This window comes from Podarcis pityusensis (genome assembly GCF_964106645.2).
Source record: "Podarcis pityusensis genome assembly, chromosome: 5".
Taxonomy (NCBI): Eukaryota; Metazoa; Chordata; class Lepidosauria; order Squamata; family Lacertidae; genus Podarcis; species Podarcis pityusensis.
Window position 1 is genome coordinate 10,725,075 of NC_138032.1, and position 14,517 is coordinate 10,739,591.

Here is a 14,517-nt window from a genome sequence, read left to right on the forward strand (position 1 = left end):
TAATATGGCGACAATGCTGACCTATCATAAGACTGTTTTAGGGTTTACTAATATAAAGTCTGGGATTCTGCTTTAGGTGTGTGTAAAGGCTTCAGCATGTCAAGTAGACATTTTTTTTTTACTTTGTTCCTTTCGATATTGGACTTCCATGCCATAACACAAACAACTTTTGAATCTCCTCTTGATTTCTGGACAGGTTTGCTATATGAAATGCTGTTAAGGGAGCAAATGTTTGAAGCTCCTGCAGCCACTTTATGCAAAGTGCTGCGTCTGAACATTTATACATCCTCAGTGTCGTGGTACCATTTGATATCATGCGTCTTTGCCATCCCATAACATTGTGGTTATGATTCAGCACTGTGAAGGTTTATCAGACTGGGTGTCTGCCCTCGGCCCATAGATAGAATATGTGTTTGTGACAAAATCTGTTGGGTTCAAACTCTTGACTAGATAGTTTATTGTTATCTTCAGCTGCCTTGGGAGAACTTTGAGTCATGTTGCTGTTTATACCAGTAAGATTTTTTCCTTGTCATGTTTTAACTGTGATTCATTTGAAGATGACTTACAGACCTGGAAATAGAAAGATACATAGCATCCACTTGTCTTCTTGAGTTTTGATGATGATGAAGATTTGTATATTGCCCTTCACCCAAAGATCACAGGGTGGTTCACAACATAAAAATACAAAAAAAGAACACAAAATACATAATAAAGGCAACTCCTACTTAGGCAGGGGTTACATTCTGCCCCCCCCCCACTAATGAAATGCACCTAGGTTTTTGGGGACGACTATTTCCTGGCACCTCAAGTATATGCAGTCGCCCATGTGTCTATCTCAGGTAAGGGGGACGGGATGCTTGTAATAATAAAATCAAACCAACAAACCCATAAGCCCTCTCCCACAAACACAATTGAAAGGGCATAGAATGTTTAATCAACCAAATGCCTCGTTATTGAGAAACATTTCTGCCTATCTAAAGATATGTAATGAAGGCACCAGGAAAGCCTCCCTGGGGGAGAGCATTCCACAAATGGGGAGCCACTGCAGAAAAGGCCCTTTCTTGTGCTGCCTCCCTCCGGACCTTTCGTGGAGGAGGCACATGAGGAAGGGCCTCAGATGATGATTGCAGGGTCTGGGTCGGTTGATATGGGGAGAGGCACTCCTTGAAGTATTACATTCTAAATGGGCAAGCTGTCTCTTCCAGTTCAGTGCCCTTTGTTAATATTTTGCTTATATCTGCTGAAATATCTAAAAAACCAGTCTGAAAAGACCATTTTCCAGAACAATTTGATTTTTTGTTTTCGTTTGGTAGAATAAATTATTGGCCCACTGCAGGTGTAATGTCTTCATTGGTTAGGCTTGCACTTTTCCCCACTTCTACACAATTTCCCTTCTCTTCATTTAACACTATGTCTGCATCACCACTACCTGTGGCCCCAATCTTAACACCAAAGCTGTTTTGCAAATCCTGATTAAGAGGAACCTGGACAGTATAAACCATCATTAGATTCTGTGTAGGTGTCATATTAATTCAATTTCATTGAATTCTACAATATACTTTGGGTTGTTGGTGGAAGGGTAGAACCTCTGGTTGGGGGCATTTCATGCTCCTTCTGGGCTAGTTTGTCCACCTTTGGTCCCCACTCTGCACTCAGCTCTCACCTGTGGCTCCTGGATGCTGTCAGCATGTGACAGCGACCACACCCCAGGAAACGCCTTTGACTGGACAGCTAACTCAGGTAAGGGAGGATGATGGGTCTCTGAAACCCTCAATGAGTTAGGGACTTCCCCTACATGCGAAGGCAGGCTCCGGTGCATTGAGCAGATGAGACCAATAGTGAGTCCAGTGGTCAAGAAGGTGGTTGCTTCATGTGCTGTAGAGGGAAATGAGGGGCAGATGGGGCTCAACTTCAGGAGTAAATCCTGAGGAAAAATCAGTATCAGTAAATTGTTTTAACTCCTTTTAATATTCTATATTCAAATTGTTGTAATCTGCCATGGGAGCATATGTTGGAAGGGTGGGTAAGAAATCTAATGATAAAGATAATGATGTACAGTCATTATAAAGTTGTATCTTCTAACTGAAAGGGTTTTTAATAAAAAACAAGCAGTCCAGTTTGAAGTCAACCATGGTTGCGTTTTGGGAAGATGTATCAAATTAAGTGTTATCACCGAGAGCAATGACTGTTAATTATTTTTGGGTGATCAGTGGTGTATAAAAAGGCAATGGTTCTATATCCCTCTTTGTGCTCTCTGAGATGTTACAGCTGTGCACTAAATGTCACAGCTGCATGATGATGCAAGCTGTCTTAATGTGTTCTTTAAGTGCCAGAGCTGTGCTGGCCGAGGAAAGCTTTGAGGGGCATCAGCAATGAAGCTGATACTTTTTACAAAATGCCTATAGCACCAATAGTGCACACTTGTCCCTTTCAGCTGTGAGCCTCATACTGTTGAATAAATTCCTGCCAATCAAGTTGCCCAAGAATGTTGCTTTGCCCAAGTCACACGGAAGATAAGCATGATAGGCTCTCTTATCAAACACTTAAGAGATTGGGGAACACTGCGTCCAGATTTCAAGTCAAAATGGCAGAGTGTTTGTGTGGGAATCTACAGCAGGAATCTACGACTGATGATCTTGTAGTTACTGCAAGGCATGTTTTAGGTCCTTGAGCATTCTGATTTCTACTTTCTCAACCTCTTGGATCTTGGCTGTATCGTATGTGAGCAGAAAGCAAGCTTCTGCTGTGGCTCTTTTCCCTGGCATCCTCTTCAGAGGGTTTTGTGGGCCTTTCAAGCATCATGGGCTGTGTTGTCCCAGGATGCAGTGGGTGGGATGTGGAATAGGGTGAAAGAATCTAGTCCTCCACTGATGCTTGGTTGTTACAATATGAGTTAAAGCCTTCTGTGCTTTTGTAGTAGATGTGCTATGGTACACGTTGCCGCAGAACCCTTTTGAAAATGTGCACAGTGTTTTCAACCTTAGAAGATCAAGGACACACCTAGGCCTGTTTCCTGTGCTTATTTTTTGAAGAAACAAAAGGACTTGTGAAACAATAAAAGATTTCTTTAACACTTCGGCTGTGTAGGAATGCTTGTTTAGAATTCTGATACTGATAGGAAACCGCAGCAGCAACCACAACTTGTCGCAAACAACCTCTATAAGTGAAGTATCTGTACCTTGTATTAATTGCAAATTAGTCTAATTAACATTAGGATCATACTGAAAATGAGGTGTGTGGTACTTCAGCAGCTATATACATTTCTTTTTACTTGTTCATGCTGCTGGTGCTGGTTTGCATCATGTGTGACTGTTGAGAGAATGGCTTAGTTGTCGAACAAATCTGTTCCCTAACGCCGCAAACCCAGAAGTAAGTGTTCCAGTTTGCAAACGTTTTTCGGAAGCTGAACGTCCGATGCGGCTTCCATGGCTTCTAATTGAGTGCAGGAAGCTCCTGCAGCCAATCGGAAGCTGTGCCTTGGTTTTTGAACAGTTTCGGGAGTCGAAAGGACTCCCAGAATGGATTAAGTTCGAGAACCAAGGTAACACTGTAATTTGCTTTGAATACCCCATGCCATTTTAGGGTAAGTATTGTGTGTTTGTGTGTGTGTAAATGAAAGCTGATTTAAGCCTGATTCTTGCCTGTGCTTTAATCAATCAATCAATCAATTTCTTTATTCGACCGATAGTCAGAATTAAAACATTACACAATAATTATAAACTATAACATCATAAGTTACATAAGGTACATAAGTAAGGTAGGGCCACAGTACTAGATCTCTCACAGATAACCCACGTCAAAGCATTCAATTATACGTTTCCGACACTTGAGTGCCAGGAAAAGAAATTTAGCCACTGACAAGGTTGTTTTCCCAGAAGACTTATTTAGCAGATATGCTGTCTGCTTTCCTCTTTGTCGGGAAATGAGCTGGGGTAAGTATGGAGTTATAAGATACTGTCTTAAATCGTTGTAGAAGGGACAGCTCAATAAAATGTGCTCTGTGGATTCTACCTCACCCAATGCACAGTGGCATAATCTCTGGTCATATGGGACTCCTCCATATCTTCCCTTCAGGACCGCCGAGTCAAGAACATTCAGCCTAGCCGCAGTAAATAGTCTGCGGTATTCCACGTAGTGGATATCCGCCAGGTAGCGAGCTGGAGCAGCCCGATACAACTGCTCCCCCAGAAACAACCCAGGTTTCACACGGGCTATGTCCTCCTGTCTGGCAATATCCCTTAATCTTTGCGCGATCACCGCCTTTGCGTGGCTATACGTCATGGACTCTATATAAAGGGAGGACAACCCACACTTCTGCACTTCCTCCACTATCTCCCCTTCCCATGGAGATTTAAAGTTATCCCTCAGAATCAAGGGGGCCAAACCCACCGGTCTGAAACAGAGCTTGAGCCATAGCCATAACTTCGCTTTCAGGGCCACATACCTAAAGGCTTGACAACCGGTTTCCAGTCTCATGATCGCACCTGCCACAGAGGGGGGGATCCTGAGTATGGCCCTGAGGAATTGGGTTTGGATAGATTCCAATTTTTCAAAATCCCTACGTGAGCCCAAGGCAATGCCCACCAGCAGAAGAGGGAGGACTTTCATTTTAAAGAGACGTAAGGCAACATTGACAGTTTGTGCCTGTTTCTTGGAGTACAGGGTTCTAATCATCAGGGCTGCTTTGGATGCGTTCGAGGCTATGTATTCTCTGTGCGCCAGGAAGGACCTATTTGATCTTACAACCTGACCCAGGTACTTGAAGCAACTGACCTGCTCTAAAGGAATACCATTAATTGACCATAAATTAGGTTTCGGTCGAGCAGCAAAGACCATTATTTTGGTCTTGGCATAATTTAATTGGAGCTCGTGTTGGGTCTCATATTCATGAAGAGCTCGAAGCATCCTCCTTAATCCGATGGGGGAGGTAGCTAATAGGGCGGCATCGTCCGCATACAGTAGGACATTCAAGGCTCGTCCTGCCAGTTTTGGTGGATGGAAATCAGCATTTGCCATATGCACCACTAGCGAATTAATATAGAAGTTAAACAGAGCAGGGGCAAGCAAACAGCCCTGTCTTACCCCCCTAGTGGTGGCAACCGGATTGGAGACTAGCCCCTTACTATCTATCCTAATCCTCAAGAGGGTATTTGTATGCAAATTAATAATCAGCAAGAGAAGGCGGCGGTCGATAGATGTCGCTGCCAATTTTGTCCATAGCTGGTTCCTGGGAATTAGATCAAAGGCCTGCTTAAAGTCTATAAAGGCGACGTGGAGGGCTTTTAGGCCATTACCAGCGTACTTGGTGGCCAAGTGATTTAGGATTAAGATTTGGTCTGTTGTTGATCTTCCGGGGCGGAAACCCGCCTGTTCCTCTGCGATGATATTGTTGCTTTCCATCCAGGTCGTTAATTTGTTAAGTAGAAATCTTGAATAGATCTTCCCGATAACATTTAGCAGGCTAATTGGTCTAAAATTGGCCGGGTCTGTGCGCGGCCCTTTCTTGTGAATTAACACAATCAGTGCAGAGTTCCAGCTTGGAGGAAATTGTGCTGTTTTGTTTATATAAGTAAAAAGAGCTGCTAGGGGTGGACACCACCAATCCTTATTGGCTTTAATAACATCTATGGAAATAAGATCGTCTCCGGGTGCCTTGCCCGCCTCAAATTGGCCTATAAGTGTTTCCACTTCAGAGCAGGTAACAGGATCCCACTCTGGCAAGGGGGCCAAATCTAACCTTCCTCCGCTAGCTGCGTGAGCTGCATATAAAACGGAGAAGAAGCTTTCCCAGGTGTCAGCTGAAATTTGGGGTTCTATCCTTGACAACGGTCTACCCAGGTATCTGGAAATTTGGTGCCAAAAGGAGGAGGGATTTCTATTTTCTGCAGCTTTTAGAAGGTTCTTCCAATCATTTCTTTCTGCCGCACGCTTCTTTTCCTTTAATAGTGCTTTATACCTTCTCTTGAGGTTCATAAGGTGACTGCTAGGTGCGGAGTCATTTGATGCCCTATATGCCAAGAATTCATTATATAGGTTGTTCTTGAAGTGCCTACATTCCTCATCAAACCACTTTTTATGAGAGAAATGGTTACTATTCATTACCGGGGTCTTAGCCAACGAAGGTTTTAGCAGTTCTACTAAATTGTCATATATTGGCAGTGGCTCAACTGCCTGGATAAGGGAGTCCCTTGTCTCTTGCAGTTGGTCAGACCAAAGGAGTTCATTTATCCGTTGAGCCATATTGTCGGTCCATTTTAAGGCAGTGGGCCTCATCTGAAGCTGGTTATTTGTAATAGGCACGCAGGAATAGGTAGCCAATTCTCCATCCAGGGTCAGAGAAAGTTCTAATGGAAAATGGTCACTTTCCAGCCTCGTTACCACCCTAAAGTTGGAAATTTTGGGAATTAGGTCTACTGATGTCCAACTAAAGTCTATGGTAGAGGCTCGGGAGCCTGACCAGAAAGTAAATTCGGCAGGGTAATCAGAACTGAGAGCTCCGTTTAAAAGGTGAAAATTAAGAGCCATCAAAGTTTGTCTACATTTAAAACCTGCATATGTAGCAACACTGTCTTTAAAATTCCTGGGTAAAAGGTCTGAGGTTAAAATGGGTAGTGAGGGATATTTATTATATTTAGCAAATAATGATTTATCAGAGTGAGACAATCGGCCATTGAAATCTCCTGCAACTAGGAAGGTGGCTTCAGGATATTTCTCTAGGAGAGTTTCAAGAGTCTGTTGAATTTCCCTCCATCTTTGGTCCACCAGGTTTTTCTTATAGATTGGGTGCAAATAAACATTAATCACCACGAACACTTCCTCCGCTGTTTGTAGCTTAACACCCAGCATGGATGACGACTGGATGTCGATTTGTTCCACCTGCAGGTTTAAGGCCAAAGAAACTAGGGTAGCCAACCCACCTTGTGGTCTGCCAGGAGATAGTAAATTCTGATGTGCATTCAGGTAGAAGCCCTTATACCCTGATAGGGAGAAGCCCTCACAAGCCCAGGTCTCTTGCAGCAAAAGAATATGACTGCCTTTTATGTAGGCGACAAAGGATGGATCCATCAGCTTAGGTTTAATGCCAGCTACATTCCAGGATAAGAAAGTAAGTAATCTCCTGGTCACCCCTTCGAGTCATGCTGGGCCTTGCGGAACCAGCACGGCAGAATCCACCTGGGAATGCATGCGGCGAGGGGGGACAATAGGCTGGAAGAAGTAAGTAATTGTAGCTTGCTTACCAGGCAATTTCCGAGCACCACTTACCGCAGCAGCAGCCATGGATTGAGGCTTAATTATTGGTAGCTGCAGGGATGGATTCTGGTGCACAGGAGTATCACTTAACGACAGGTCCATAGACTCTACATTTAAAGTATGCTCTAAGATTGAGGGGGGTGGGCCTTTTGGATCTGCAGATGCTGTAGGGAACATGCAGTGTAAGGCAGGTGGAAGGCATCCTTTTCGGTTTGCCTCCAAAAGAGCATCCAGTCTTGCCACAGCTTCCGAATTTGTCCAGAGGGTTGTCGAATCTTCCACTGTATCCTGCCCGGACTTGACATCCCGAGGCTGTGCACAGCCAGGTTGCAGATCAAAGGTCGTTAAAGCAGGTACCACTTGGGCTTGTGTAGCCTGATCTACAATTGGTGAGGAATTCATCTTATTTACATGAGCATGATCTTCTGAGTTACGGAGACAGAGTAGCAACTCGTCCAATCTGTCCGTTATCTCTGTTCGCTCCAGTTTTGGCAATTGGGAGAAGGATAGAAGTAACTCACGCTCCGTAGAGTTCTCCAGATGTGTGGCCTTTGTCAGTGGAGGCAGGGGGACGTCAATCCAGCTGATTAGATCTGCGGCCAGGGGAGTTGGGGTCGTGGCAATTGGCGGACCCTCAGACTTATCTGCTTTCTTTTTGAACAAGCAGTTTGGTAAGAGGGGGCAGATCTTGGTATTGGTAAAGACTCTTGTAGCAAGGATTCCATAGTTCATTAGAAGGCTTCTTGAGGACATAATAAGTGCAGGGAGCTTTTTGGTTTTAAAGGAGAGCAGCACTCTCTGCCTCTGAGGTCTGCTGCTAATATGATCAATATGCTTCAGGTCAATAGAGCTAGGGGTTACCCTCAGAAGCTCCGCTAGGTGTCTCCTTATATCACTCTTATAATGCCAGTTTATCACCTTGCCTCTAAAGGGGCAAACCGTTAGGCAGATTTTGGTAGCTTGCAGCAGCAGTTTGTGAGGAGGTGCAGAGTGTTGTTCCTTCTTATTTTGCTCACCTTGCTCACTTTTCTGATTGCCAGCAGCTTGAGGAATTATACAGGAGGTATGAGGTAAAACGGGTGCTCTGGGCATTTGTAAGGGCTTCATCTCAGGTGGTACATCAGGGGAACTGTCTTTACCTGTTAGGGATACAAGCGAGATAATCTCCAAGGATCCTCGGATGTCTTTTATGTATTTAAAGATATAGTCCACTGTTCTAGCAACCAGGTCTAAAGTAGTCGAGTGTTCAAATAGTATCTCGTCAATGCAGCTTTCACGGGCTCTAGTGCAAACATTCGAGTGGATGCCAGTATTATTATTGCTTGAAGGTTTAGTAGGCAGGTTATCAAAAGGTTCTTTCACACTGGATTCCTCGTCATTCATCTCTGCTAGCAGTGTGAAAGAGTTTGAAACCGGGATATTAAAAATATCCTTTGTACTTTCAGATTCACTAATTTTTGTTTGTTTAGCAAGAGGCAGGCATCTCAGTTCCTCTGTGTCGTCTATATCTCTAGAATCTCTGGTACGTTTCCCAGTTCCTCTCCCACAAGCAGGGCTGTATAGTTGCTTAGTCATTTCTCCCTTCATGCAACCGCCCCAGTTTCAAGGTTAATGGTTGTCTCCCCGATAGAAAAAGGCGTCCTCCTACTTACTAATTTAAAACTAAGACTAAAAACTAAAAACTAAAGTTAAAAGTTAAAAGGTTTCTATACTCATTAAAACAATGTTAAAAGAAAAATAAGGGAGCTCACACTCACGCTGACTAAGTGCCGTTCGCCATGCGTTTCTTGAAGACAAATTAAATCCCAATTCTTTTTCAACAATACATGTGCAATCTGGTTCCTCTTATTTTTATTATTCAAACCGTTTACATTCCAGGTTATTGTTTTTAAAGCCATCTATTAAACTATTCTAGCTAATTTCTGTTCTCATCCTGAAACAAAATTATTAACCTGAAGCACTGTTTCTGGGTTAGCGGAGTCCGTAACCTGAAGCGTATGTAACCTGAGGTACCACTGTATATGTAAAGCAATCCCCATTCAACTGGTATAGGGTGGTTTACAATTTTGTATAAATAAATACATGGTTTTGTTTTGTTTTTGTTTTTGCCAGGGATATAGCTCCCCTCCCACTGCCAACAGCCAATGCTGTGAGGCAGTGTGTGGAGACCATGTGCAGAATTCTGGTGTCCTATTCCAGGCCTGTGCTTTAATATGCCTACCTTTTGGTGAAACATTCAACCACTTTCTTTGGACAGTTTCGTCATTTTGAGTTGGGGGGAGGATAAAAACACATCTTCAAGAATATTTTTTAAATGTGACATAAGTTGCTTCCCCCTGCCCCATTTTAATTTGTAATTAGAGTAATAGTGTCTTTGCTGAAACTAAGCAGATTTTTAAAAAGCAGGGTTATGTGTAAAAGCTAGGGCAATTAAGGGCGGACTTGTTGGGGTTCCTAAAATGGTACACTGGTATGGAGAAACTGGATACAGACAAATGTTTTCTTCCGTTCTCATATACACTAAGGGCAGGCAAAATATAATAATATGCAATACATAATTGCATATGTAGCTTGGTTGTTGCAAGGTGTGGTGATGCCTTTTAAAAAGGGATTGACACATTCATGAAGGATGGGTCTGTCATTGTCAATAAGGATGACCTAAAGGAACCCCCATGTTCTCATGCCCCCTAACTAATATTCATAAGCGCCCTATGACTGCAGGAAATAGCTCTTGCCTTCATCCCTGCTCATGGTCTTCTCAGAAGCACCTGACTAGCCACCACTGTAGTGAGATAATGGTATGAAAATTTGAATTTTTATTACCGATAGAGTTAAAGTTTTGTAAACGGATGTTTCTCATTCATATTTGTATTTTATGTGCTATACAGTGGTACCTCGGGTTACATACGCTTCAGGTTACAGACTCCGCTAACCCAGAAATAGTGAGTCATCAGCAGGCTCATCTCAGCTATCTGCCAATCTCCCATTCCCACCACCCTTCTGAGTAATACCCCTCCCCACCTTCTCACTATATAGAAGGATCTGGCAACTTCTGTTTCAGTGTATCTGAAGAAGTGTGCTCGCACACGAAAGCTCATACCAAGAACTAACTTAGTTGGTCTTAAAGGTGCTACTGGAAGGATTTTTTTTATTTTGACCAGAAATAGTGCTTCAGGTTAAGAACTTTGCTTCAGGATGAGAACAGAAATCGTGCTCCGGCAGTACGGCAGCAGCAGGAGGTCCCATTAGCTAAAGTGGTGCTTCAGGATAAGAACAGTTTCAGGTTAAGTATGGACCTCCGGAACAAATTAAGTACTTCACCCGAGGTACCACTGTACATGTAAACCACCATTGACAGGGCGATCCCTATTAAACACAGGATGTATATATTCTACAACTCCACATGATGGCAGAAAACGCAGGATGATCTTGGTTTCCTCCATTTCACACTATGCACATTAAAATTTTGCTTCCTCTCTTTCCTGGGCACACGTCTGAAACTCAAGGAAGTCATTAGAAGAGCAAAGAGCTACTTTCAATAGGTTGGGGTAGATAATAGTATGAATTGAGTTCTACCACACTCATCATTGCTGAGGATGACATAGACTGAAAGCTTGGAGTTGTGTTCACTTTGTTCAAACCTTTTAATGGGAACTTTTTCCATTATGCTGCAAAGTGTGGCCTTGCATCCCTTAAACAAGAATTGGGTGTGGAAGTATTTTATATTTTGTGCTTTTCAGGAAGCACAAGATACATTATTTTTCAGTGTGTGTCATGTGGATATGTTTGCAAATCTGACTTCATCCCTTTGCTCCCTCCCTTCCTGGGAAAGATCTCTCCACGTTCAAGGAGCTAATGCATTCACTGCAATATGGCATTGTTAAGTGAATAAAGAGCTGCTTTTAAGGTAATTAAATTTTCACCTCGGTGCCTAATGAGGCTGAAGCATCTTTTGAAAGCTTTGAGCTGCATCAATTTACTGTTTCCAGAGATATCCATGATACATATAAATAATATAAAGAGAATGAAATAAAAGTTATGTTGTGCTGCTTGTTAAGAACACAAAATGTGAAATGCCAGCAAAAGCCCTCTTTGGGGGCAACGAGTTACTTGTATTTTAAGCCTGCTAAGAAAGGACTCATTGGGCAAAAATACTGTTCCTGTGGCCAAAATGCTATCCTTGGGCTTCCAGTATCTTTGCTTGTTTCCTGCTCAGAATGCATGGCTGCCTTATTTGACTGTGTTGCACCTGCCCTGTGTCTTGTGCATTAGAACCGAGGAAGGAGAAATGCTTGTATCTTTCCCATCATCTTTGTCTTTCCCTTACTGAGGTTTATGAGCAAGGGATTCCCTAGCTGAAATGGCATCTTGGCCCTGAACTTGCAGGGTGGCCTTGGGCAGACCAATATTCTCTTCTTCCACTTCCCCAGCCCACCCAACCTCCCCTTCTCCAACAGGAGGGCAATCCAAATTTCCTTGTTCGGGGCTGCTGTAAAGATTACCGAGACAATGTGTGCAAAACATGATGCACCTGAAATGTATTTGATGAATGCCAAATGTTGTGGTGGCATTGTAACGTATTCCGAGTAGAGGTGATGAAAGGGATGAAGGGCACTAATAAAAAACTTCAGTCAATTCAGTAAGTTGTATTTTTGTCTCTTGTGATGTGTTGGGAGGTGAAGAAGGTATTATTTTCTTTATTTCCTCCCTCTTTGTTGGCAGACATCTTCTTCAAAAGTACAGTGAAGGTGGGAAAGAGAGTCATTCAGGAGAATGAGTGAACTGGAGCAGTTGCGGCAGGAGGCGGAACAACTCCGGAATCAAATCAGAGTAAGGAGTTTCTTTTTTTGATGCTGTTGATGCTAAATAAGTTGGGATCCGTGAACATCTTGAGGAGAAAAAAATGGAGTTTGCCTCCTTTCCCTTCCCAACACCTTTCCCTCCGTGAGTTCTTCACTTGGTGGGCAAAGCGCCATTGGGGGGCTGGTGCTGTACAGTGGTACCTCGCAAGACGAATGCCTCACAAGACGTAAAACTCGCAAAACGAAAGGGTTTTTGGTTTTTTGAGTTGCTTTGCAAGACGATTTTCCCTATGGGCTTGCTTCGCAAGATGGAAACGTCTTGCAAGTTTGTTTCCTTTTTCTTAAAACCGTTAATACAGTTGCGACTTGACTTCGAGGAGCAACTCATAGCACGCGGTATGGTAGCCTTTTTTGAGGTTTTTGAAGACTTTGGTGATTTTTGAAGCTTTTCCAAAACTTTTCCGACACCGTGCTTCGCAAGATGAAAAAAACCGCAAGACGAAAAAACTCGCGGAACGAATTAATTTCGTCTTGCGAGGCACCACTGTATTTTAAAAGCTCTTGGGATACAGTGCTGGGCCTCCTTAGGGTCTCCTCACTGCATGTGTGAATGAAATCAGCATTCATTCCTGAGAGGTTTCCAGAGCTGTCTTGCTCAGCTCCTGTGACGGATTCAGAGTCAACGGGTGCACGTGTGAGCTTTCCCCCCTGTGGCTGTGATGCTCTAGCACAGGCTAAGAACAAACAGCCAGTGTTTATACCCTGATTCCGAGTTCCATTATCGCCCATGATGGGTTCAGGATTGAAGGCTGAGATTAAGGGGTCAGGCTGAGCAAGACAATGTGTGGTAGTATAATCTCTTTTCACACTTGTCATCAACTGAGAAAGAAAGCTTGCTGTCGTGCAGGATTTTGACTGCACTACAGGACTGAGCTACTTTAAGCTTCAGGTAGTGTTTGACATGTTTGAACACACATTTCAAGGATAAAACTCACTGTGTATAGAAAGCTAACTGTGCCAAGAAGGAGGAAGCTAGAATCAAGCTCCATGATAACACTGTTCTTCAAATTCCAATTTCTTCTGCGTAGATTGATATTTGTTTGTTTTATTTTAAAGGATGCTAGAAAAGCGTGTAGTGACACAACTCTTGCTCAGGTATGTATGTGTGTTTTAAACAAATATTCTACCTTGCCGACTGAAGCCCCCTAGTCAGCTAACATAAAATCAGTATCAGAAACATAAAACAACCAGATAAACTAAAAGACAAGGACGTTCATTCTTGCCTGTGGGGAAATTTCTGTGGGGCATCTCAAGGGAGGGGATATTGCTGTAGCTAAAAGGTTTAGGACACAAAGTCAAGTAGTAGTTCATTTTTATTCACGTGGACGAATAATAACTATGCACCTTGTATAGTTCATGCAATCCATGGGGAACTTGAAATATCACCTTACCCAGTACATACTCATTAAACTCCAAGGGCATTGTGCAACTACCATCGTTTCAGAAGATCCATTTGTACGATGTCAAAATTGGGCCTTTCCTGTGGAAGCACCTGCCCTTTGAAGCTCCCCACAATATATTTCAGACTGGCAGCTTATCTGTTGCATTTTCAGTGTCTGCTAAAGATATTCCACTTTCAACAAATGGAGATATTTATCCCAGCTGATATCTGTAGTGGATTGGAATTGGTTTTATGTATCTGCTGCTGCTGTTTTTAAACTGGTGTGTGTGTGTGTGTAATTTTTATATATGAAACTGTTCTATATAAGTTTTAAATTGCTTTGAGATGCCTCAATTCATAAACGAAATGGATGAAGCTTCGGCTGCTAATAAAGTAATAACTTCCGTTTAAAACCCATTCACTTGATTTCAACCAGGCTTGATTAAAGTGAGTTACTGTGGAATGTGCCTATTACTTAATTGCATAATGCTCGTTAAATGGTTACTTCATTATCAGAAGCCCTGGTACCTCCTGGTTATAGACTTGGGCTCCTTCACACATGAGATATTTACTCTGGGAGCTATCTGTTGCAGTGCCTCCTAAAAACATGCACCAGAAATCTTCTACAACATGCTGAGTTTCCACATAGAGATTCAGTCTGGAAGCTGGAGCCTGATAACGTTGATGCCAGATCTCAGTTGGTCTGTCCCTTTCTGAATAAGGAAATGCTGCTGTAAGATTCACCTGTGAAAGTGTCCTGGGTATTTAGATGTTCTGTAGTCTTACTCTGCCCAGGAGAAGGCTAGGAGTAATGCATGTTCTTTTCCTTTCCTGCCTAGATCACCACAAGCCTTGACTCGGTGGGCCGAATCCAGATGCGCACAAGACGTACCTTGAGAGGCCATCTAGCTAAAATATATGCCATGCATTGGGGATCTGATTCAAGGTTTGTACAGAGAGCTGATGTGCGTGTCGGAGGATTCTTGCCATTGTTGGGGGAAAGCCGTGTGCACTCTACAGCCC

General features: G+C 43.0%; 1 protein-coding gene across 2 annotated transcripts in view; it reads left to right on the plus strand.

Moving 5' to 3' along the window:
* GNB4 (G protein subunit beta 4) overlaps positions 1–14,517 on the plus strand; it is a 46,132-nt gene that overhangs the window by 17,590 nt on the left and 14,025 nt on the right. For both annotated transcript variants that reach the window (XM_081008268.1, XM_081008269.1), the window contains exons 2-4: positions 11,974–12,081; positions 13,170–13,208; positions 14,334–14,440. In XM_081008268.1, coding sequence (XP_080864394.1) covers positions 12,025–12,081; positions 13,170–13,208; positions 14,334–14,440 — 203 coding nt within the window. In that variant the 5' untranslated portion in view covers positions 11,974–12,024. The remainder of the gene's footprint in view (positions 1–11,973; positions 12,082–13,169; positions 13,209–14,333; positions 14,441–14,517) is intronic.